Raw genomic sequence first — 21,013 nt, 5'->3', positions numbered from 1 at the left:
CATCGCGCTGGGCCATCCGTACACGGCGGCGTCCGTGGCCCGGGCCTTCTTCGACGGCATAGTCCGTCTACACGGGTTCCCGACGTCGATCGTCAGTGATCGGGACCCAGTCTTCACGGGCCATGTCTGGCGCGACCTCTTCAGGATGGCGGGTGTCCAGCTCCGCCTGAGCACGGCGTTCCGTCCTCAGACGGACGGTCAGTCTGAGGTGGTTAACAAGGTCATTGCCATGTATTTGCGTTGTGTGACAGGTGATCGGCCTCGCGCTTGGGTGGACTGGCTCTCTTGGGCGGAGTACTGCTACAACACTTCTTATCACTCCGCCCTGCGCGCGACGCCATTTGAGGTGGTCTATGGTCTACCACCCCCGCCTATACTTCCGGTCGACCCGGAGACGGCTCGGACGGCGGTTGCGGGTGACCTTATCCGCACCCGTGATGAGATGCTGGCTGAGGTCCGTCAGCGTCTCCTTCAGGCCCAGCAGACGGCCAAGCACTACTACGACGATCATCATCGCGAGGCGGAGTTCGCAATGGGTGACTGGGTGTGGCTGCGTCTTCTCCACCGCTCTACGCAGTCACTGGACCCGCGCACGAAGCGCAAGCTTGGCCCTCGCTACGCCGGGCCCTTCCCTGTCGTGGAGCGCATTGGGAAGGTGGCCTATCGTCTTCAGCTTCCAGCCCGCGCCCGCATCCACGACGTGTTCCATGTGGGGCTGCTCAAGCCTTTCCGTGGCGAGCCACCGGCGGCTCCTCCGACGCTTCCCCCAACAGCCGATGGTCGCATTCTTCCAGAGTCAGCAAAGGTGTTGCAGGCCCAGCTCCGTCGTGGCGTCTAGTTCGTCCTAATTCAGTGGGCGGGCCTTCCGGAGGAGGAGGCTACTTGGGAGCAGCGTGAGGATTTCCATCAACACTATCCAGACTTTCAGCTCGAGGACGAGCTGTTTGCGCAGGCGGGGAGAGATGTTATGACCGGCTTGGTCTATTCTAGGAAGAGGCCCACCGGGCATTAGTATTAGGGGCTTGGCCCACAAGTTATCTTAGGCAAGTTATCTTAGGAAAGTTATCTTAGGCTAAAGTTATAAATACTCATGTAAGACATTGTTTTGACGCAAGCAATAAAGACTATTATTATCTTTTGTTGCCCGGCTCCTAGAGGAGCCGGAAACCCTATCCGCAGCCAAGCCGCCGCCGCCCTCAACCCTAGCCGCGACGGCGCCCTGCCGCCGGCGCGTCCGTTCCTCGCCGCGTCCACTCCCTCCTTGCCCCTACAACCTACGCAGTAGAGCCGGTAGGAACCCTAGTCCTACCACATGTGGTGTGCACCGTCAGTCTCATTTCCTTTTTATGGTTTTCTGCGAGCAGAGCAAACCTCTGCTCTGCAGGCTGCAGCACACACACGCATACAGTCTGAACCAAAGCAAATCATGTGTGTGATCCATGCTGCTGATGGAGTCTGTGTTTCAGGAACCCATGGCCAGATATTCAGATTCATTGCCTCCAGATTTACGCTCTTTTGTACCGGTTATCTGTTCGAGCCGGCATCTATGGCATGGCGTGTCCCGGCCACCGCCACAACCCACCTTCCCACCCCGCTGCCGGAGAGTATAGCGGGCGGTGGCGAGTCAATGGCGCCAGAGACGACGCGCGAGAACCTCCCGTCATCATCGTGTCCTCCTCCGTGATGTCTGCCCACAGACGGCCGCGCGGGGTCAATGCAGGCGGGGCGGAGACCGGGGAAGCGAGGGCCATGGCATGGCAACGGCGGTCGGCGGCTAGTCAGTCGTACCAGCTGCTGGTTGACTGAGTCGGAAGTGGTTGAGCCAGCGTGGGGTATAGTGGCCAGTGTGTGTGGTAGGGCGCAGTTTGTTTATTCTCATCATCAATCAAAAAGAAACTTTAAGAACTTCCCTTGCTTCTTCCTCCTCCTCCGTCTCCTCTCCAAAGTCTTCTTTCCGATCCCCAAATCCTGCTGATTACCTAGCATCTGGCCAAATCATAGGTTAGGTCATAACACATCATCAAAGTGTTGACGCTGCAGGCTAGGCAGGCTGATCAGGTCATCGTCGTCGATCTTCCTCGAAGCTCGCGAGCGCAAGATCTCATCGGTCTCTGCTCACCGGCCGCCTGCTTCTACAGGATTAGTTGATTACTTCGCTTCCACCGCGGTATGTATGTACACACACATCTCTCTCTCTCTCTCTCTCTCTCTCTCTCTCTTAATTTCTTCAGATGGTTTGTGCGTACATGTGGCTAGCAATAAAATCTTCCTTTTCAAAACTTAATTAAACAAAGAATATGTTTCTGTTGCTGAATGATTTAATTTAAAATTGCTAATTGGTTATCCCTAAACAAGGTTGCTTCATGATAATAAGAAAAGGATATAGTTTATTAGAGAAGAATATTGCTACTTTCTACGACACATCTATAATCTTGTATTGCAGGTTCTTGTGATTAAGTCATCAACTTCTCATATGTACTACTCCCTACAATTTTGTACTAAATCAACGACACTTATTTTGGGATATTTTGGGATGGAGGGAGTATTACCTAAACTTAAATGTGTTGTTCTCAAAGTGGTGAACTTATACTAATAGGATTCTGCCATGACAATCATTGTCCTTTATGATTATTATTATTATATACTCGAGTAGGGGTTGGGTTGCAATGGCATATGTATAATAATCGGATTGGTGGACTCGAGTAACATGTGTGATTGTTATTCATTCTGGATTTCATCGTTATTTGCATAATCAGATATATCCATGGTGGACTCAAAACATCGGCATATGTTCCTCTTGCTTTGAAGGTACTGGAGTGTGGTATTCATTGCGAATGGATGGCAAAATTAGTATCAGATACAAGGTTGACCTGGAGCGCATGCTGCTTAATGGAAGTGCACAGCCAACACACATGCAGTTATCGCTTTTAGAAGATATCACAGACTGTTTCTCCGATGATCAGCAAATTGGTAGCGGTGGGTTTGCGGTGGTTTATAAGGTATATGTTATCACTAGTAAGCTTTCTCATTCTTAACTGTAGTTGATCTAAAGGATAAACAACAAATGAAAATCACAACCACACCACCGCACGCACATAAATAAATAATACACACTGTGACTACAGGGAATAGTGGGAAAACGAATGGTTGCTATGAAGAAGTTGTCCCAAACACTTGATATGCATGAGAATAAATTTCACAAAGAGGTTGAGTGCTTGATGAAGGCCAAGCACAAGAATATAGTGCGGTTCCTAGGATATTGTTCTGACACGCAAGGGAGGATTGCGGATTATGAGGGTAAGTTTGTGATGGCAGATCTGCGGAACTGGTTACTATGTTTCGAGTATGTACCAAATGAAAGTCTCGATAAGTATATTACAGGTATGATGTAGAATTTATTCTCATATTTTTATTATTCAGATAGCTCATTATACAATCCTAGCTTCCCATATTTTGTGGTGATCCAGTATCCCATATGTTTGTTGATTTTGTTCTTAGATGCATCTGGTGGTCTTGAATGGGGTGAGCGCTACCAGATAATCAAGGGAATATGTGAAGGAAATTGCACTGAAAGGAGATTTGGGACTTCTTGACATGCTGGTAGAAATTGCCGTCAAATGTCTTGACGATGATGTGGTTCTAAGACCGTCAATGGTAGATGTTGCAAAGCGCCTTTCTATACTGGATCGATCCCTTAAATCGTGAGTTGACAAGTCAATGCATTTACTAGTTGAGTTTTGAACATCAAATAAGCTGGTAGGGAGATATATGTGTGGCGACGTTTAATTTATATATTTTGTTGTTGTGCAGGGGGGGATGCTAGGACAAATAGTCGCCAGTATGACATGAGACGATCCCATAGCGATGAATGATCCCGTAGGACAAATAGTCCTAGTAGTCGTCATTAGGTGGTTCACGGACATGGTTGTAATTTTTGTTACCTTAGTTGTTCTTTATACTGCCATGATTGAAGATGAATAGATTGAAAGTTTCTCGCAAAAAAATAAAACATGATGCGTAATTCAGACTGTATCTCGTACTCAATAGTCAATATATATTATTACAAATATATACATAAAGAAATACAAACCCTGTTTAGAAAAGTAGTAGACATCTTCTATTGTTGGCCTCTCTGTATTCACTCGCTGACAGTTTGGTATAATCCTTTTTCTGATTATAAATCTTTCATTTGCTGGCACGTGAACAAGATCCTCTTAACTAAACTATCAGGCTCTGGTTGTGGCTGGCGGTAAATTCCTTTGCAGTGGAGATAATGTTCGATTGTGTACTTGCTGCCTGTCAAATAAGAAAGAAAAGTTTATGGCCAGTGGTACAAATCAGCCGGATGATTTTCCTCGTCGGCCGTCTGATCTGGCGCTACCGGCCTTTCGATCTCAGCAACACAGCCCGACATCTTCTCTCCTCTCATCCCATCCACCACACGCATTCAGTTCGATGCCTGCATCTGCTCTGAAGACGACGATGTTGCAGAGCAACACAACACCCCGCCGTGGTACCTGCGCCTGTGACATCGCAGCACCGGAGCCGCCGGTGAGCGCTGCATCGCAGCACCCAGAGCCACCGGCGACGCTCCATCGCAGCACCACGAGCCACCGAAGGCCTGCTCCATGGCAAGACCGAGCGCGACGCCACCGGCAAAGCTTCATTGCAGCCCTGCCGGAGTACGTTCCATCCTCATCGCCGCTTCAATGACCGCGGCGGCGCTCCAGTGCAGCCTCGGGCAGTGCTCCAATGCAGTCCCGACGGCGCGACAGAAAGCTCCAACGCAGCATCTCATGTGTGCGGCGTTGCAGCACCGGTGGTGAGCGCGCCCGCCTCCTCCCTTCGTGCTGCCTTGCAACACCGGCGGCGAGTAGCCCAGCCTCCTCCTGCATGCTGCGTTGCAGCACCGGTGGCGAGCGACGCCCGCCTCCGATTTTCGTGCTTCATTGCAACACCGGTGCGCAGCGGTACACTGGTGGCCGGCGTCGCCCTTCCTGCTCGCAACGATGGCGTTGTTCAACACCGACAGCAGTTAGGCAGCGCGCGGGGAACTACAGGTCGACGCGGGTGCTGCAGGTCGCCGACTCCAGGAGTGCGGCAAGTCGCGGCCGAGGGCTGCAGGCTGCCCCGCAGTTTGCTCCGACGAGGGCTAACGGCGGAGAGGTCGGGCGGCTGCCTCCGACGAGGTAATGGGGAAGTGGTGGACGACATGTGCGACAAGACAGAGGTAGGAGCGAGGGGATAGAGAAAAGGGGATCTCGGTCAGTTGGGAAAAGGAAACAAGCGCGTTGACGCAAGAGATAAGGGAAGGGACTGCACGGGAGCGTGGCGTGGCCCCATGAGGACGCGTGGCGTCCAGGCGACACGGCCTGGCCTTTCCCCACCCACCCTCCCGCGTCGCTCCCGTGAACGACGGGGAGGAAACCCTAGTCGCCGGGGCAGCATCACCCCTCCTCCCCCGCCCCCGCCGGCTGGCGTTGACGGGCAAAGCCCGGTTGGCGCGGCGGCGACAGGTCTCTGCTCCTCTCCACCTGTGGTGCGGTTGGCGTGGGACAACGACATCGGGCGGTGGCGCTGGGCTGTCGTGGGGCTTAGCAGGACGGTGGCGTGGCCGACGGCCAGGGGCGCGCCTGTGGTGCGGGGCGTGGTCCTCTTCCAGATGGATACGTGCGGGCCGCCTACAGCCAGATCCGGCCAGGTCTGATGCTGTGGGGCTGGCGTGCGGCATGGGGCGGGTGCAGCGGCGGCCTGGCTTGGCGGCTGTGGTGCTGGTGCGGGGCCATCTAGGCTCGGCTGGGTCGTGGTGGCGCCCTCTGCAGGCCGGAGGTTCCCGGCGGATCTGAGCCTCCATCGGGCTGTGGTGGTGCGGTGTCTTCTCGTCAGTCTCCAACTTGTAGTGTGTACTGTTGACTCTGTTCATAGGGTTTGGTTAATGCCGGTGGAGTTCACATCATGTTGCCACCAAACCAACTGTGGCGTGCGTGGTGATATGAGTAGTGAGTCAGTCTCCATTCCTTTATGGAACCTGCAGTGCAATTCATGTTATGGACGATGATAGTGGTGTTCGCACTGAAACGACCGAGTTTCAGACTTGAGAGTTCAGTCAAGTTCTTCGGCTGTCCATCCTTTCAGCTAATCAACCCAACATGTAGTAGAGTAGTTTGCATCTCTCGTTGCTTGCCATGTGTGTGCTGTGTACCACCTACCACGCGGTTATAGATAGAGATACATAATGGAATCTTGCTATACAGTACGACGATTAAAAGCGGCCGCACATGCATGGGTAGGATTGAGCTGACGAGGACCGCCGAATTGAAAATCGGAAAGTGCATACCGTATGTGGAGAAGTTTCGGATATGGAGTAATACTAAGCGCCCCCTTCCCCCGTAATCATGCCATCTGCCCAAGCTTTTAGTCTATTCCAACTCCGCGTCTCCGCCGAGTGATGCTTATCCCTCTACAACAACACCAACCGCGGAAGTTCACAAAGCTTGAGAAACATCCATAAGAAACCACGACGATCGAGCTGCTGCCTACACGGAGGCGACGCGCCGGAGGAGTACCTGCTAGCTACGGCAGCGCGGAGGCGACGCGCCGGAGGTGGAGCTGCTGCTTCTTCTTGTCGGCCGGACAACACATCTTCCCCGCCGATCACCGCGTCTTCTACCGCCGTTGGCTTTCGCCAGCCGTACGTCAAGCCGCTGCGTCGGGTACCAAATCGGTGAGTGGCTATTTCGCTCTTCCTCGAGATCCATGGATGCATCGGCCGATTCTTGTCGATTCTTTAGCGATTTCGGGATCAACCGAGCGCCGATATAATCCATGTACAACTGGAAATTACCAGGAAGGGGCCCTCTGTCGATTTTCGTTAAGATAGAGAAAGAAATAAAATAGTTCATAAAAACATAAAAACAGACTACATGGCAGCATCCATGGCCAACCTCCTCCGGTCAAAATCCTCCTTAGGGCATCTCCAAGGCGGTCACTCAAACCTCCTGCAAGCGTCCGGAACGCGCTGTTCAAATCCAATTTGTTATCCAACGCATATCCGTATCAGTCGTCCGACACGTCCGGACATCCATCTTTTCGCAAATCTGAACCAAACAAAAGGGGGCTCTGCGGGCAGGATGTCTGCCTGAGGATACCCTTTCCTCCCTGTCCGGATGGCGGAAGGCCGCGCTGCTATTTGGCTGGTGCATGTTGCTTTGGCGGAAAGTAATCGGATAACATGTTGTTTGGCGGAAAGTGATAGCATTACCTACATGTTGTTTGGCGCAAAGTTAAGCATGCATGCATGTTATTTGCTTTTTTTAAGTGCTTTTATCCATTTAAAGAGTGATTGCCACTCGTATATTTGGTGGATGGTTATTACTGTTTGACGGAAGGCGGACGAATATTTGATTATAGGATTAGATGAATGGCTCTCGGCTGCACGTCAAGCCAGACCGATTTTCGGATAAATACCGTATCTGTTTAGATGTCAGCGTTGGAGATGCCTTTAACCAGAATTGGCACCAGCAGAAGAAACGGTGGCCGAGTTTTGTCTGGTGGTGGGAAATCTGGGCGTCCTGCGGCCTCTCGATCCAGCAGGAGTTGCGGGTGGCGCTCGGGGCAGTCTAGGCTGCGGATGGCGGTGTTCCTCCTCAGTGACTAGCTGCGGGAACAAGATGCATCGGAGGCTTTCCCTGCGATGTTGCCCCTCCCACCGGCAGCGGAGCTTGTGGAGGAAGGATAAGATGAAGATAGGAGGAGGCCAAATGGTCAACTGGGTTAGTCCTATGGAATATAGAGTAACAGATTATGAGAATTCGCAAATTATCTCTAAACTATTCAATCAAACAAAAATAACAGATTCCTCATGTATCTCCATGTACTCTAGCAATGTATAGGAGTTGGACCAGGCATAGTTATTTCTGATCTAGATAAGAGCTAACCACACTCATAGAGTAAAGTATACAGTAAGTCAAGGTACCAACAACTCCAATCATACCTCTTAGGTCTCATTCTGTTTGAAGGATTTTTGTAGGAAAAACATAGGAATAAGGATTCCGGAGGAAATTTTTCTATATATGCATTCGGTTTGTAGGAAATGCGTATAGGAATTCCATAGGAATACTACTCATTTCCTGTGTTTTTGAAGGAAACTACACATCCACTCAAAGCTCGTTTTGTGCGTAGGAACGAGGCAAATCAAATCCTTAGTATGGCAAGTGCCATCCTATCAAATTCCTATACTACTCCTAATTCCTACGTTTTGATTTCCTCCAAACCGAATAAGGCCTTAACTATTTTAAACCCTGTTGCTAGAGAAAGGAGGACATGGCCGGCTGAATTTTATTTATTTTTATCTAAAACGAAATGACGTAAGGAAGCTAATCACACCATTAGTTTAGTGGACGCAACGACCATCGTCATCTATATACGATTAACTAGAGCCCAACTTGCTTTACATCCGACACTAATCTGGCCGGACTTTTAAGCACGACCAAAAGCGTTGACGCGGCGAGCTAGGCAGCCCGGGGTCTTCCTCAAAGGTCACGAGCACCGTGGTGATCCGATAGTTCTTTGCTCACCGGGCCAGCGGATTCTACAGAACTTGTTACTTCACAATACTCCGTTGCCATGGTATGTATTTGTCGAAAAGGCTTTCGCCCTGTTATATACTTATATATACAAAGCAACAATCAATAAATAGGAAGCATACAAACACACACTAACACCAACCCTGCTGGAGATACCAGCTATAGAAGAGAAGCTCATTCGGGCGAACAGGAAACTAACAACATGAACCAAGCAAAGCTAAATGAAGCACTAAACAAAAGAAGCTTGCTTGTTCCTGGCAATGTGCATAATCTTCCCGGGGCGCCACGGCACCACTTATCAAGCAGGCCACGCTCCCACGACACACTCCAATTGCTGGGCCTAGAGATACGTGATGATACCATCAGTCTGAAGGAGGGGTCAAAATAACAACGAAACATGGAACTAAAAAACATGAACAAAGCAAAGGTAAAGCACTATAACTAAAGGAGCTTGCTTTTCCTAGCAAAGAGCACAAGTCTTTTCGGAGCACCTCGACACATCTCATCAAGCAGCTCACCACTCCTTTTCGAAAGAGCAATGTGCATAAGTCTTTCCGGAGCGCAACGACACCACTTACCAAGCAGGCCACCACTCCCATGGCACACTCCAATTGCTGGGCCTGGAGATATATGATGATATCATCAGTTTGAAGGAGGAAGGGTCCAAATAACCACGAAACAGGGAACTAAAAAACATGGACAAAGCATAGCTAAAGCACTATAACTAAAGGAGCTTGCTTTTCCTAGCAAAGAGCACAAGTCTTTTTGAAGCGCCTCGACACATCTCACCAAGCAGCCCACCACTCCTTTTCGAAAGGGCAATGTGTGCATAAGTCTTCCCGGAGCGCCACGACACCACTTATGAAGCAGGCCACCGCTCCCACGGCACACTCCAATTGCTGGGCCTGGAGATATATGATGATATCATCAATTTGAAGGATGAGGGATCCAAATAAAGACGAAACGGGGAACTAAAAAACATGGAAAAAGCAAAGCTAAAGCACTATAACTAAAGGAGCTTGCTTTTCCTAGCAAAGAGCACAAGTCTTTTCGGAGCACCTCGACACATCTCGCCAAGCAGCCCCCAAGGCACACTTCAATTTTTGGGCCAGGCAATATAGGATGATACCATCAGGTTGAAGGAGGGGGGGGGGGGTCCAAATAACGACGAAACAGGAAGCTAAAAAACATGGACAAAGCAAAGCTAAAGCACTATAACTGAAGGAGTTTGCTTTTTCCTAGCAATGAGCACAAGTCTTTTCAGAGCGCCTCGACACACCTCGCCAAGCAGGACACTGCTCCCAAGGCACACTCCAATTGTTGGGCCAGGCAATATAGGATGCTACCATCAGTTTGAAGGAGGAGGGGTCAAAATAATGACGAAACATGGAACTAAAAAACATGGACAAAGCAAAGCTAAAGCACTATAACTAAAGGAGCTTGCTTGTTCCTAGCAATGAGCACAAGTCTTTTCGGAGCGCCTCGACACATCTTGCGAAGCATCCCACCGCTCCCAAGGCACACTCCAATTGTTGGGTCAGGCGATACAAGACGACACCATCAGTTTGAAGGAGGAGGGGTGAAATAAACGACGTTTACAATGAAGAGAATAACATCCACATACGTCGTCGTCATCTGCCTGACCAAGGTCAAGCACGGTTGCTAGCGCCCCACCATCCAAACCCAGAGAGCATCAATGGCAACCAACAATCACACCAATGCATCTTGGCTAAATGATACCTCCGACAGCCTATCAGCATGACGCTAATCCCAGCAACCCCTGGTCCCGGGATGGTCTCGTACGCCAAGAAGACTACCGTCTAAAAGAGGCCAATGACACGTTAAGGTAAATCATTGGCGACAAGAAGGTCCTAGAGCAACCTTGGTATCAACATACATAAACAAACAACACTGAATGAGACACCGACGACGGGTGGCTGAAGTAGTGACGAGGAAGTCGGATGGCCTCGGATGGAGGGACGGGAAGCAACACCTTAGAGGAAGAGAACGTCACTCGTAGATGTCGTCGCCACCAGCAATGGTCAAAGCCTTGTGCAACTTTCACTGGTGACCCATCCTCCCTAGTCACTACATCATGCCCGCAATGTCGTGGAAGAGCGCACAGCTCGTCGTCCCAAGCAAATTGTCGGTCCCTGCCAAGCTAACTGGCCATAGCGGGCCCTCCCAAGCCTCGGCCACCTTGCCGGAACACGGAGTGACTCCACCCACCACCCAGCACACTCAAGCATACACGTACAACCAACCTCCTTTTGAACCGCCGACCAGGCGTTGCATGGGGGCTCCAGATATGCCCCTCCAGATCCATATCGGGGGCTCGGGCAGGTCCCGAGTAGCCATGGTAGCACATCTGCGCCCCATGTCGCAAGAGAGGGAGGGTGGCCCAGACGCCAGATCCGAGACACCCGCACTTGGCCACCGCACCAGATCCACAACACAGGGGGGGGGGGGTGGAATGACCCGGGAACCGAGGAAGGAACCCGAGAGGATGCGAGGAGCGTAGAGAGGAAGGCCGCCGACGTGAGCCCCCGCCCCCTTCTCCTGCCCCACGACCAAGGTGCCACCCTGCCGCGACACAACAACCACTCGGTCTCCACCGCCGTCCTCGGGCGCGGGACAAACTCGCCTGCCGGCTCTCTCTCTTCCAATGGTGAGGGGAAGAGGGTAGGGAAGGGCGCGACTGTCATTTTCCACCTCATCAAAATCCTATGTGGAAGGACGAGAAAGCAGGAAAAAGAGTGAAGCGGACTACACATATGTCGCCCGGGTTCAGCACGACAACCCAGGTAAAGGCTTGGATGCAGCTCGTCCAAATGCAAAAGAGGGGGCGCTAGCTCCTTTCCTTCCAACCATCTACCTTCATTCACACGCTTGCATTAAATACTATAATCAATTACTCCTTTCGTCCCATAATACAATATAAGATGTTTTTTTGGAGTGCGGCGTTTCAGCACCATGGCTCAGATGAGCCCGGGCAAAATAAAAAAATCATTAAAAAATAGAATTTTCTTTTTCAAAAAATCAACAAAAATTCCAAGCAAGATGCTTGTGTGCGTGATCTTCATGCAAAATTTGGTGATGTTTCGACATTCAAGGAGCGCACGACAAAAAAGACAAAATTCAGCACTGCTGTTCACGCATTGTACTGGCCGAATTTCTATTTTTTGCCACGAGCTCCACAGATGTCTAAATGGGATGAAATTTTGCACCTACATCATGCACTCAAACATCTTCCCAGCCAAAAAAATTTGACTTTTTTGACTTTCCTTTTCTATTTTTAATAGCAGTACTGTTCACCGGGCTCATCTGGGCCCGGGCGCCATAGTGGATTATCGGTTTTTTTTACGCTAATGTAGTATCGAAAAACATCTTATATTATTGGACGGAGGGAGTAGTAGCTACTACCTCCGTTCTGGTTTATAGATCCCCTCAGTATTTTGTGCCAAAATTTGATCATGGATTTAACTAACAAAATGTTAATGCAGGTCACAAAAAATTATATGTCTTTACTCAAATTTGGGCGCAAAATATGAACAGGACTTTTTCATGGTCTTTAGGTGACATGGCACTACTATATAGCCAACAACACGTGAGAGCAACTAGTTGACGAGCGCTCCTTTGGGAGCCTCACAATGATTAGCCTCACTTGGCGCGCTCTCAGCCGCCGCCACGTGTCGCACTCTGGACGCTCCATTCGAATTTTTTATTTTATTTTTCCGCATGCGTTTTCAGCTTTTTAAATAGTTTTTCTGGGTTTTTTTTCGACTTTTTGGTTTTTCACCGGTCTTCCTTAGCTTTTGGACAAGTGGTGCACATGCAGCGTGCCATTATCACAACCTGGAAAGGTGTGAGTGATCTTTGCAAGGAGTACTTCTCAATTAGTGATTTGGACAACACGATTTGTTATTAACCATGCTCCAGTAGAGCTAGTTGGACCACAAAAATAAAGGGCCTAAATTAATTTGATGTACCATGAAAGGAATCATTATTTATTAGTACTTGAGTAAAAGCTAATAGTTGTCTTGTTGTCAACAGAGGGGGAAAGATAACAGTTATCTTGTTTCAAAAGTACTGCACTCTAGTATTGATTACAAATGGATACCAAAATTGGTACTATAAACAAGGTTGATCTAGAACGCATGGTGCTTGATCGAAGTGCAGAGCCAACATACCTTCCATTATCACTTTTGGAAGACATCACAGATTGTTTTTCCGATGATCAACAAATTGGCAGCGGTGGATTTTCTATAGTTTACAAGGTCAGAATTACCCCTGGCTAGTAACCTTTCTCAATTCCAGTTGAAGTTGATCTAAAAAGTAAACGACATATGCACATGACAGTCAGACCACCACATGTGCACATATGTAATACACGTTATGGTTGCAGGGAATGGTGGGGGAAAAGATGGTCGCTGTGAAGAAACTATCCCAAACGATGCATGAGAATAAATTCCACAAAGAAGTTGAATGCATTACGAAGGCCAAGCACAAAAACATAGTGCGTTTCCTTGGATACTGTTCTGACACGCAAGGGAGAATCGAAGATTACGAAGGAAAGTTTGTCATGGCAGATGTACGAAACTGGTTGCTATGTTTTGAGTACGTACCGAATGGAAGTCTCATCGAGTATATTACCGGTATGATCACAATGTTTACATATTTATGTCTTTACTAAAGGTCATTATATTGTGTTCGATATATTAGCAATTATTTGTATAATTTAACTCGTAGTAAAAACAAAATTCCGATCAAAATACTACTTCCTCCGTTCCTAAATATAAGTCTTTTTAGATATTCCAATAGGGACTATATATGGAGTGACATGAGTGAATCTACACTCTAAAACACGTATATATATATATATATATATATATATATATATATATATATATATATATATATATATAGTCCGTATTGAAATCTCTAAAAGACTTATATTTAAGAATGGAGGGAGAATCATTTAAGGGGGAAATATTTCTATTTTGTCAGAGCAGATTCATGCAGTAAAGTAACGAGGTTTGAGGAAGTTAATTTTCAATCTTGTGGAAAGCAGAAGTGATCCAGCATAAAAAAATTGAGGGGAGACCCACTATAAATTTGGGAAAGTTAAGAAACCGTTGAGTATTATTCACTGCTCGTTTATGAATTTTGAGGGTAGGTTGGGACATATTTAGAAAAACTAATTTTGTTTATTACATTAAATTATCTCTAGTATATAAAAAAAATTCCTGCACAGATCCATCTCGTGGACTTGAATGGAGAGAGCGATACCAAATAATTAAGGGAATCTGTGAGGGACTACTTCATCTTCACGAGAAGCGTATCCTCCACCTAGATCTCAAGCCTAGTAATATATTGATTGATATTCACATGGTACCCAAAATTGCTGATTTTGGCCTCTCAAGGTGCCTTGATAAAGACCAAACCCGTGACTTCACTTCAAACATATGTGGATCACTGTAAGTCGGTCTCCTGAAAGCTTTTTTCTTCTTCTTTTGTTTGACACATGAACTTATATTTGTGTGCACATTCATGGATCAAACTTCATAAATCTTTTTGTAGGGGATACATGGCACCCGAATTCTTCATAGGACAAGTCACATTTGCATCAGACATATACAGTCTTGGTATTATAATTATGGAGATTCTGACAGGGGAGAAGGGGTATCAGGAAGAACAGGATGTAAGCATAGTTTTAAGCATGTGCTCCATGTTAAGGATATATTTTCAAGTAAAGTACGCCAACGGGATAATTTAACTTGGAGAAATTACCAAAATCATGCATATGCGGAGTGCTATAAATGTGATCTTAATGCTTGGGCATAGGCGAACATGGCTTAATTAAACATGCAAGGTGGTACCAAAGGCGGAGTCATTAATGTTGCATTTGTAGCACTTTATTCTCAGTAGTTTGCCAAAATATTTAACTTATGAAGAAAATGTTGAAAATGCACTAATATATCAACACTTCTCGGCATGTGTAACTCTCAAAGGCCTATATTTGGACTGAAAATGATTGCATTTTACATTTTAAATTGTGCTAGCATGTTATTGAGCTTATTGCACCGAGACAGAGTTGTGTTTTATACACGAACAACCAGCTCAGCCGTTAGCTCAGACTCATGACAACCAGTGATAAATGCACCTAAGTAGGCTTCAAAACATAAAACATCCAACTTACAACATATATGTCCATGTGAATTCATAACGGCTATATATGATCTTCTCTTCTAGGCTTTCCAGTGTATTTTCTCTCTCTTTCTATAGTAGCTATAAACCATCTGTCAATAGTGTTCCTATCTTTTTTTTTGAGGATTAATAGAATTCCTATCTTGATCTGAACTCACCTTTGCATCTTTAAAGGTAGTTGAGAATTGGATGAATCGGTTGGAGGCAGCAGATCAAAAGGAGACGCAGTTGGAGCAAGTAAGAGTATGCACTACGATAGGGATAGAGTGCATGGACCCTAACCCAAAGAAGAGACCGTTTGCACATCATATAGTCAATAAGCTTGATAAAACGGCAAGTATCATCGAAACTTGCATCACTAGTCCATCTGTTGAGCATCAGGTTAGATCCCTAAAAGAACAACACTGTCAAAGGAAAATTGTGGATCTTTCACTTGAGTACCTCCTAAAAGAACAACACAGTCAAAGGAAAATTTTGGATCTTTCATTTGAGTATCTCATAAAAGATATGAGCGGGCGCACTAAAACGGAAGAACTCATGGAATTTATTGGGGCATTCAAAGATCATTGGCGGCACGCGAAAGAACATCAGTGGTCACTACGGGGAGTGCAAGGTACAAAGAAAAATACCAGCCAACAACAAGGGGCAAGTATTTCTAGCTCTAACTCTGTTGTGCTCAACAAGTTGAACATCTTTAGTACAAAAGCACGCAGGAATTATGTCAGGAATGGTGGGCCTATGCTTGAGAAGATAGATATGTTGAAACTTTTCAAGAAGGAGGAGCTTAAGCCAGCTATTAATGACAAGAACCGTATTGGAAGAGATGTCTTTGAAGAAGTTTACATAGGCCTTGTTGATAGAGTACCAGTCATAGTAAAGAAGCAGATTAGTGGTACTGTGCTACAAAATGGACAGTTTGCAAAGGAAGTCATCATCCAATCTCAAGTTCTCCACAAGAACATTGTTAGGCTCATAGGTTGTTGCGTGGAAGTTGACATCCCGATGCTAGTATATGAGTATCTCTCCAAAGACAGCCTCCATGACATTCTTCACAACAACTGCAAGGTACGTCTCAACTTGGGCGTGCGTTTAAATATTGCCACAGAATCAGCACGTGGTCTAGCTTATATGCATTCAAGGCATAATATCTTACATGGTAATATTAAATCAGAAAATATACTCTTGGATGACCATTTTGTGCCAAAGATCTCAAATTTTTGCATATCAAGGTTGACCGGGAGAGGCTACAAACACACCAGAACAGTCAAGGGCGACGATCCTTATATGGATCCACTATACCTACAAACAGGCCTACTTAGCGAATATAGTGATGTGTACAGTTTTGGAGTCGTTATGTTGGAACTTCTTACCAGGAAGAAGGCCACACACTCTGGTAATAATAGCTTAGTAAGGAATTTCCTTGAGAATCACAAGCAGGGTAGGAAATCAACCGAGCTATTCGATGAGAAAATTGCAGTGATGGAGAATCTGGAGCTTCTTGACAATCTGGCACAACTTGTTGTGGAATGCCTTAGCCAAAACTTGGATCTAAGACCGAAAATGATAGATGTTGCAAAGCGGCTCCACATACTGAATGAATCTCGTGGCCAGTGGGTCTTAAGTTGACAAGTCGATGCATTTACTAGTTTAGTTTGAACTTCAAACAACATATATGTTGCGGCAAATAAGCTTCTGATAGGTGCAATTATAGAGGGATGTGTGATGATCGACGTGTAATTTATGTATTTTGTTGTTGTGAACAACTCTTTGAAATCCTCTAGAGCTGTAAAAGTAAAACACGCTAAAAGCAACGCCCTCGTAGGCCTCCTCGGCCCTGTCGACCCACTGGTACAAAAACCTCTGTCAGATTGTTCGCTCCGTTTAATTCTCTGGTAATTTATCCGTGCTTACCTGGTCTAGATATGTGGATCCACTTATTCGTGCCTTCCTTATGATGTTAGAGGAGCAGCAGTACAAGAGCTTAATTAGTATTTATTTATTTATTTTGAAAAGGAGGAATCACCCTCGGCCTCTGCATCTGGGTGATGCATGCGGCCATATTATTTATTATTCACAAAGACCTTACAAAATAATACAACAGTAAGTCCGAGGCCACCATCTAGACGACATCTGTCGCTACTCCTATCCCCTTGATGAAGGTGTGCCGAATGTCCGGGCCAAATACTAAACAGACATCGCACGAAAGCCGAACATCTAACCCCGGATGCCCCATCCAAGCCACATAGGCGGGACTGGGTAACACTCCGGTCCGGCGCACTCTCAGTGAGTACCACACGCACACGCTGCAAAGGGCCGTCACCTCCGTCTTCCCTCGATCCATCCTCAAAGTATGTACTGACGCATCGACCTTGTCAGGCCACTCTGCCATCGACGCCACCACGAGGCCAGACAACGTCGACCTCCTGCGCGTGTCCCTCGTCACACATCTGACGCCAAGCCTCCACTGCTCCATGCCGTCGAGAACCGCCGCCATGAATATGTAGAAAGAAACACCGCTCCACCGCAGATGCCATCCGCTGGTCCCTCGAGTCCGAGTGCATCTCCAAGAATGCCGCCCCCAAGGGGGTAACGACACAAGAATGCCGCCGTCATCTGATCAACTGATCTAGGGTTTCCCCCGGAGGTATTGGGTGGGGTTGGGAGCTTCACCTCGATGATGCCTTCATGAAGGAAACGATGATCAGAGCATCATCATCACCGGCTCCGGTCAATGACCGAAGACCAAGTTTTCACCCGGATTCGTTCCAAGAAATCCACCCAACAACCTGTGCACTGTCTCGACCGCCTTCAAAGCCCCAGATCTAGCCGCCTAGATCCGGCGACCAACCGCAACAGCAGTGCCACCGTAGGAGCCGTGGCGCACCAGCCACTGCCTGAATGCGCCACCACTGGAGCCTGGGAGGAGGGCTCCCACCCCACCTCGCCAAACCGCGAGAGCCGCCGGGATGGATCCCGCACACTCATCACCGTCTCTGATCTGAACCAATCCGTGGCCAAACCACGAGATCGCCGATGCAGATCCGCCTTGGATAGGGACTGCACCACGCCATGCTGCCGCGGGAAGCCTGAGCTTCACCAGCCGCCACCTTCCAGGGCCGCCGCCCCGGGATCCAGCAGCCGCCGACAGGACGCGCCGCCCACGTGCAACAGGCCGGAGGAGCCCCCGATCCAGATCTGGACCGAGAAGCTCACCACAACCGCCCCGCGCCGGCACGCCCCGCCTGGCCGCGAATCTGCAGCCACCCGCGGCAGAGAGCCGCCATCCGGCCGCCCTGCATGGCTGCGCGCATCCGCGCGAGGGCGCTGTCCCGCGCCAACACCACACCGTGCCGAAGGAAGGAGGGCCCGCCGCCGCCGACGCCGGCCAGGCTTTGCCTGGCGGCGCGTGGGTTCGCCCCCCCCCCCCCCCCCCCCCCCCCTCGTGGTAGCGGGCTGGGCGAGACGGGCTTCTCCAGAGCTTAATTAGTATGGGCAATTATTTTCTGCTGATGGAGCCTATTCATATGTGATTTATGCTGATGGAGTTCACATCACGTTTGCCAGCAAACCAATTGTATGAATTTTCGCCGTGAGTATACCTAACAGGCTAACAACATGCATAACTGAAACAAACCGTCTGTATTTATCCGAATATGTGATTCTGACATAATCACTAGATCGGCCAGACTCCCAGACCTCAATCAGTGTTGCTGCTGATGCTGACTGCAAGATAGTCCAGATCTGTTTCAGGTTAACGCATTGCATTCTTCTGCCTTCCTTCCAAGCATATCGAAACTCGAAAAGATTCAGGCTCTGCAAAGTCGAGGTAACTGACTAGCCACCAGTGGTTGCTGCAGGGAAAATTCAGGGTCGGAGAAGCTTCCTTGGGCCGGCTTGGCTCGGCTTGGCTATGGGGAACTTGGGGTCCACCGAAGGGCAGAATATTGGGCTTCTTTTGTGAGATGGGCATAATGCTGGTGGGAGGAGGCCCGACTATGTCTTGCTTGACGCGAGATAAGAGTCAGTTCTCGCCTGAAGGAAGGGAGCTCACGAATGGTCCGGTCCAACTAGGGCGCGAACCAGGCTCCTGACAAAATGGGGCAGCCAGCACGCGGGAGGACACCGCCTTTTTTTCTTTCTATTTTCCATGTTTTTTGTTTTATTTTTTTTGCCTTTTTTTACTTTTGCTTATACTTCCAAATGCTCTAAATATATATATTAGAAACAATATTTTACATGCATTTTCTAAAAATGTTAAGAGGCATTTAATACATGTTAAATGTGTACATACAAAATATTTCTGATGTATACAAAAAATATACAATGTGTATGAAAAAAGTCGACATCAAAAGATATAAGTTTTCAAAATTGTTATCACGTATTTCAAAAAATGTTAAACGTGTATATAGTTTTTTTCCTTATGACAATAAAATGTACAACGTGTATGGAAAAAGTGAACATCCTAAAATATATGTATAAACAAATATTAACCATGTATTTAGAAAATGTTAAACATGTATAAAAAATGTATCAGATGTATACTAGAAATACACGATGTTTACGAAGAAAAGTAGACATCAAAGATATAATCTAAAAACTGTTAATCATATATATGAAAAATGTTAAACCACAGCTCCAAAAAAATGTTAAACCAATACTAAAATTGGTTTTACTTGTATAAAAAAATGTACAATGTGTATATAAACAAAAGAAATTGAAACATCATTTGGAATTTTTTTAATCATCTACTCCCTCCATCTCATATTAATTAGCGCTAAAATAAACGTATCTAGACATATTTCAGTGTTATATACATCCATTTTAGTGTGTCTAAGATACATATATTTTAGCATCAATTCATATGGTATGGAGGAAGTATTCGAAAAAAGTTTAACATGTATTTAAAAAGTGTTCTCAATTTATAAAAAATAATGTACAATACGTAACAAAAATGTAGATATCTGTTAAAAAGGAAAAGGAGTAACCAAAGAGAAAACGGGAAAACGAAAACGAAAAAAAACAATGCAAAAAGGAGAAGGAAACAAAGAAAACAAAAAGGTCAGAGCAAAGCCAAGAAAGAAACAAAAAAACATAGGAAAACAAAAAAAATTGTGAAAACCAATAAAGAAACAAAGAAAACATGTAAAAACAAAGAAAACTGAGAAAGAAACAAATAAAACCGGATTTAACCAAACTAAAACTAAAAACAGAAAATAAATATATTAAAAAAAACACAGTCACGTGACTAGCTTTGCCCATATGTGTTCTCGCTGGGAACTCTACGCGTGAGACGGATGCCATACCCGCTATAAGCAAGATACGCGGCACCTATTTGGCGGGTAGGTCGTTGTATAGGGACCTAGTGCATACCCCCATTTCGCGCCTTTCCAGCGGGTGGGCCGCCCAGTCTGGTCTTTTTCCCTCCGGTCTTGGGAACGTTCGCTGGACCGACTTTTTCTTTTTATTTGATTTTTCTTTCATTTATCTTTTTATTTTATTGTTTCATTATGTATTTCTTTTCTTTGTTTCTTGTTCATTTTTTTTTGTTGAGCTAGACCGAATTTGACATGGGAGGAATACGTAAAAGGAGATCTGAAGGACTGCTATATCACCAAATCACTAGCCACAGACACGTATCCGTGGAAACTCGCTATCCATGTCCAGAGCCATGAGTTGGTAGCTAGAATTTAAGGGTCTCACACGTACCCCAACTTGTTTGCGACTAAAGGCTTTGTTCTTTGTTGTTGTCTTTTATTTCATTTTTATTTCTTTCTTTATTTTTATTTGCATTTTCATTTTACGAACATCTTTATAATTTATGAACATTTTTATAAAAAAATAAATAGTTAGGAAAACACAAACGCATTTTTAAAAAATTCGGAATTGTTTAACCAATTTCTGAACATTTTCTGAATCATGAACATCTTTAACAAATTGCCGTCATTTTCTGAAACTGTGAACATTTTTTGAATTTTCGAAACAAATTTTAAAATTCAAAAACATTTTTCCTTAGAGAAATATTTTTTGAAATTAATGAACATTTTTTGAATATATGAACTGCATTTGAAATTCATGCACATTTTTTGTTGGCATTTAAAAAAATCATGAACATTTTTTCAAATTCAGAATTTGTTCTTAATACGCGATTTTTTTATTTCCTTAACATACTTTCCGAATCATGAACATGTTTTGAATATGCGGACATTATTTTCAAAATCTCA

General features: G+C 46.3%; 2 protein-coding genes across 4 annotated transcripts; both read left to right on the top strand.

Moving 5' to 3' along the window:
- Positions 1-1,930: 1,930 nt before the first annotated feature.
- On the top strand, positions 1,931-4,169 carry LOC123131728 (cysteine-rich receptor-like protein kinase 25). The gene is made up of 5 exons (XM_044551404.1): positions 1,931-2,167; positions 2,809-2,999; positions 3,126-3,381; positions 3,499-3,701; positions 3,811-4,169. The coding sequence occupies exons 2-4, from the start codon at positions 2,835-2,837 to the stop codon at positions 3,591-3,593; spliced, it is 516 nt and encodes a 171-aa protein (XP_044407339.1). The 5' UTR covers positions 1,931-2,167; positions 2,809-2,834; the 3' UTR covers positions 3,594-3,701; positions 3,811-4,169.
- Positions 4,170-6,401: 2,232 nt separating this feature from the next.
- On the top strand, positions 6,402-16,627 carry LOC123131726 (L-type lectin-domain containing receptor kinase IX.2). 3 transcript variants are annotated; one of them, XM_044551402.1, is made up of 7 exons: positions 6,402-6,724; positions 12,639-12,862; positions 12,991-13,240; positions 13,840-14,062; positions 14,166-14,286; positions 14,967-15,857; positions 16,022-16,405. In XM_044551402.1, the coding sequence occupies exons 2-7, from the start codon at positions 12,698-12,700 to the stop codon at positions 16,109-16,111; spliced, it is 1,740 nt and encodes a 579-aa protein (XP_044407337.1). In that variant the 5' UTR covers positions 6,402-6,724; positions 12,639-12,697; the 3' UTR covers positions 16,112-16,405. The 3 variants fall into 3 exon arrangements, with proteins under 3 accessions (XP_044407337.1, XP_044407336.1, XP_044407338.1); XM_044551403.1 differs by having other exon boundaries at positions 6,403-6,724; positions 15,964-16,415; XM_044551401.1 differs by having other exon boundaries at positions 14,967-16,627.
- The last annotated feature ends 4,386 nt before the right edge of the window (positions 16,628-21,013 follow it).

The sequence above is a fragment of the Triticum aestivum genome, chromosome 6A, assembly GCF_018294505.1.
Source record: "Triticum aestivum cultivar Chinese Spring chromosome 6A, IWGSC CS RefSeq v2.1, whole genome shotgun sequence".
Classification (NCBI taxonomy): Eukaryota; Viridiplantae; Streptophyta; class Magnoliopsida; order Poales; family Poaceae; genus Triticum; species Triticum aestivum.
This window is presented reverse-complemented; position numbering and strand designations above follow the sequence as displayed.

Bases quoted from the DNA above. Each gene is read 5' to 3' on its own strand.
- LOC123131728 (XM_044551404.1), top strand. From the start codon at position 2,835: ATGGATGGCAAAATTAGTATCAGATACAAGGTTGACCTGGAGCGCATG. The intron at 3,000-3,125 runs GTATATGTTATC...CTGTGACTACAG, and splicing joins GGTTTGCGGTGGTTTATAAG to GGAATAGTGGGAAAACGAAT. The intron at 3,382-3,498 runs GTATGATGTAGA...TTTTGTTCTTAG, and splicing joins TCTCGATAAGTATATTACAG to ATGCATCTGGTGGTCTTGAA.
- LOC123131726 (XM_044551401.1), top strand. From the start codon at position 12,698: ATGGATACCAAAATTGGTACTATAAACAAGGTTGATCTAGAACGCATG. The intron at 12,863-12,990 runs GTCAGAATTACC...TTATGGTTGCAG, and splicing joins GATTTTCTATAGTTTACAAG to GGAATGGTGGGGGAAAAGAT. The intron at 14,063-14,165 runs GTAAGTCGGTCT...ATCTTTTTGTAG, and splicing joins TCAAACATATGTGGATCACT to GGGATACATGGCACCCGAAT.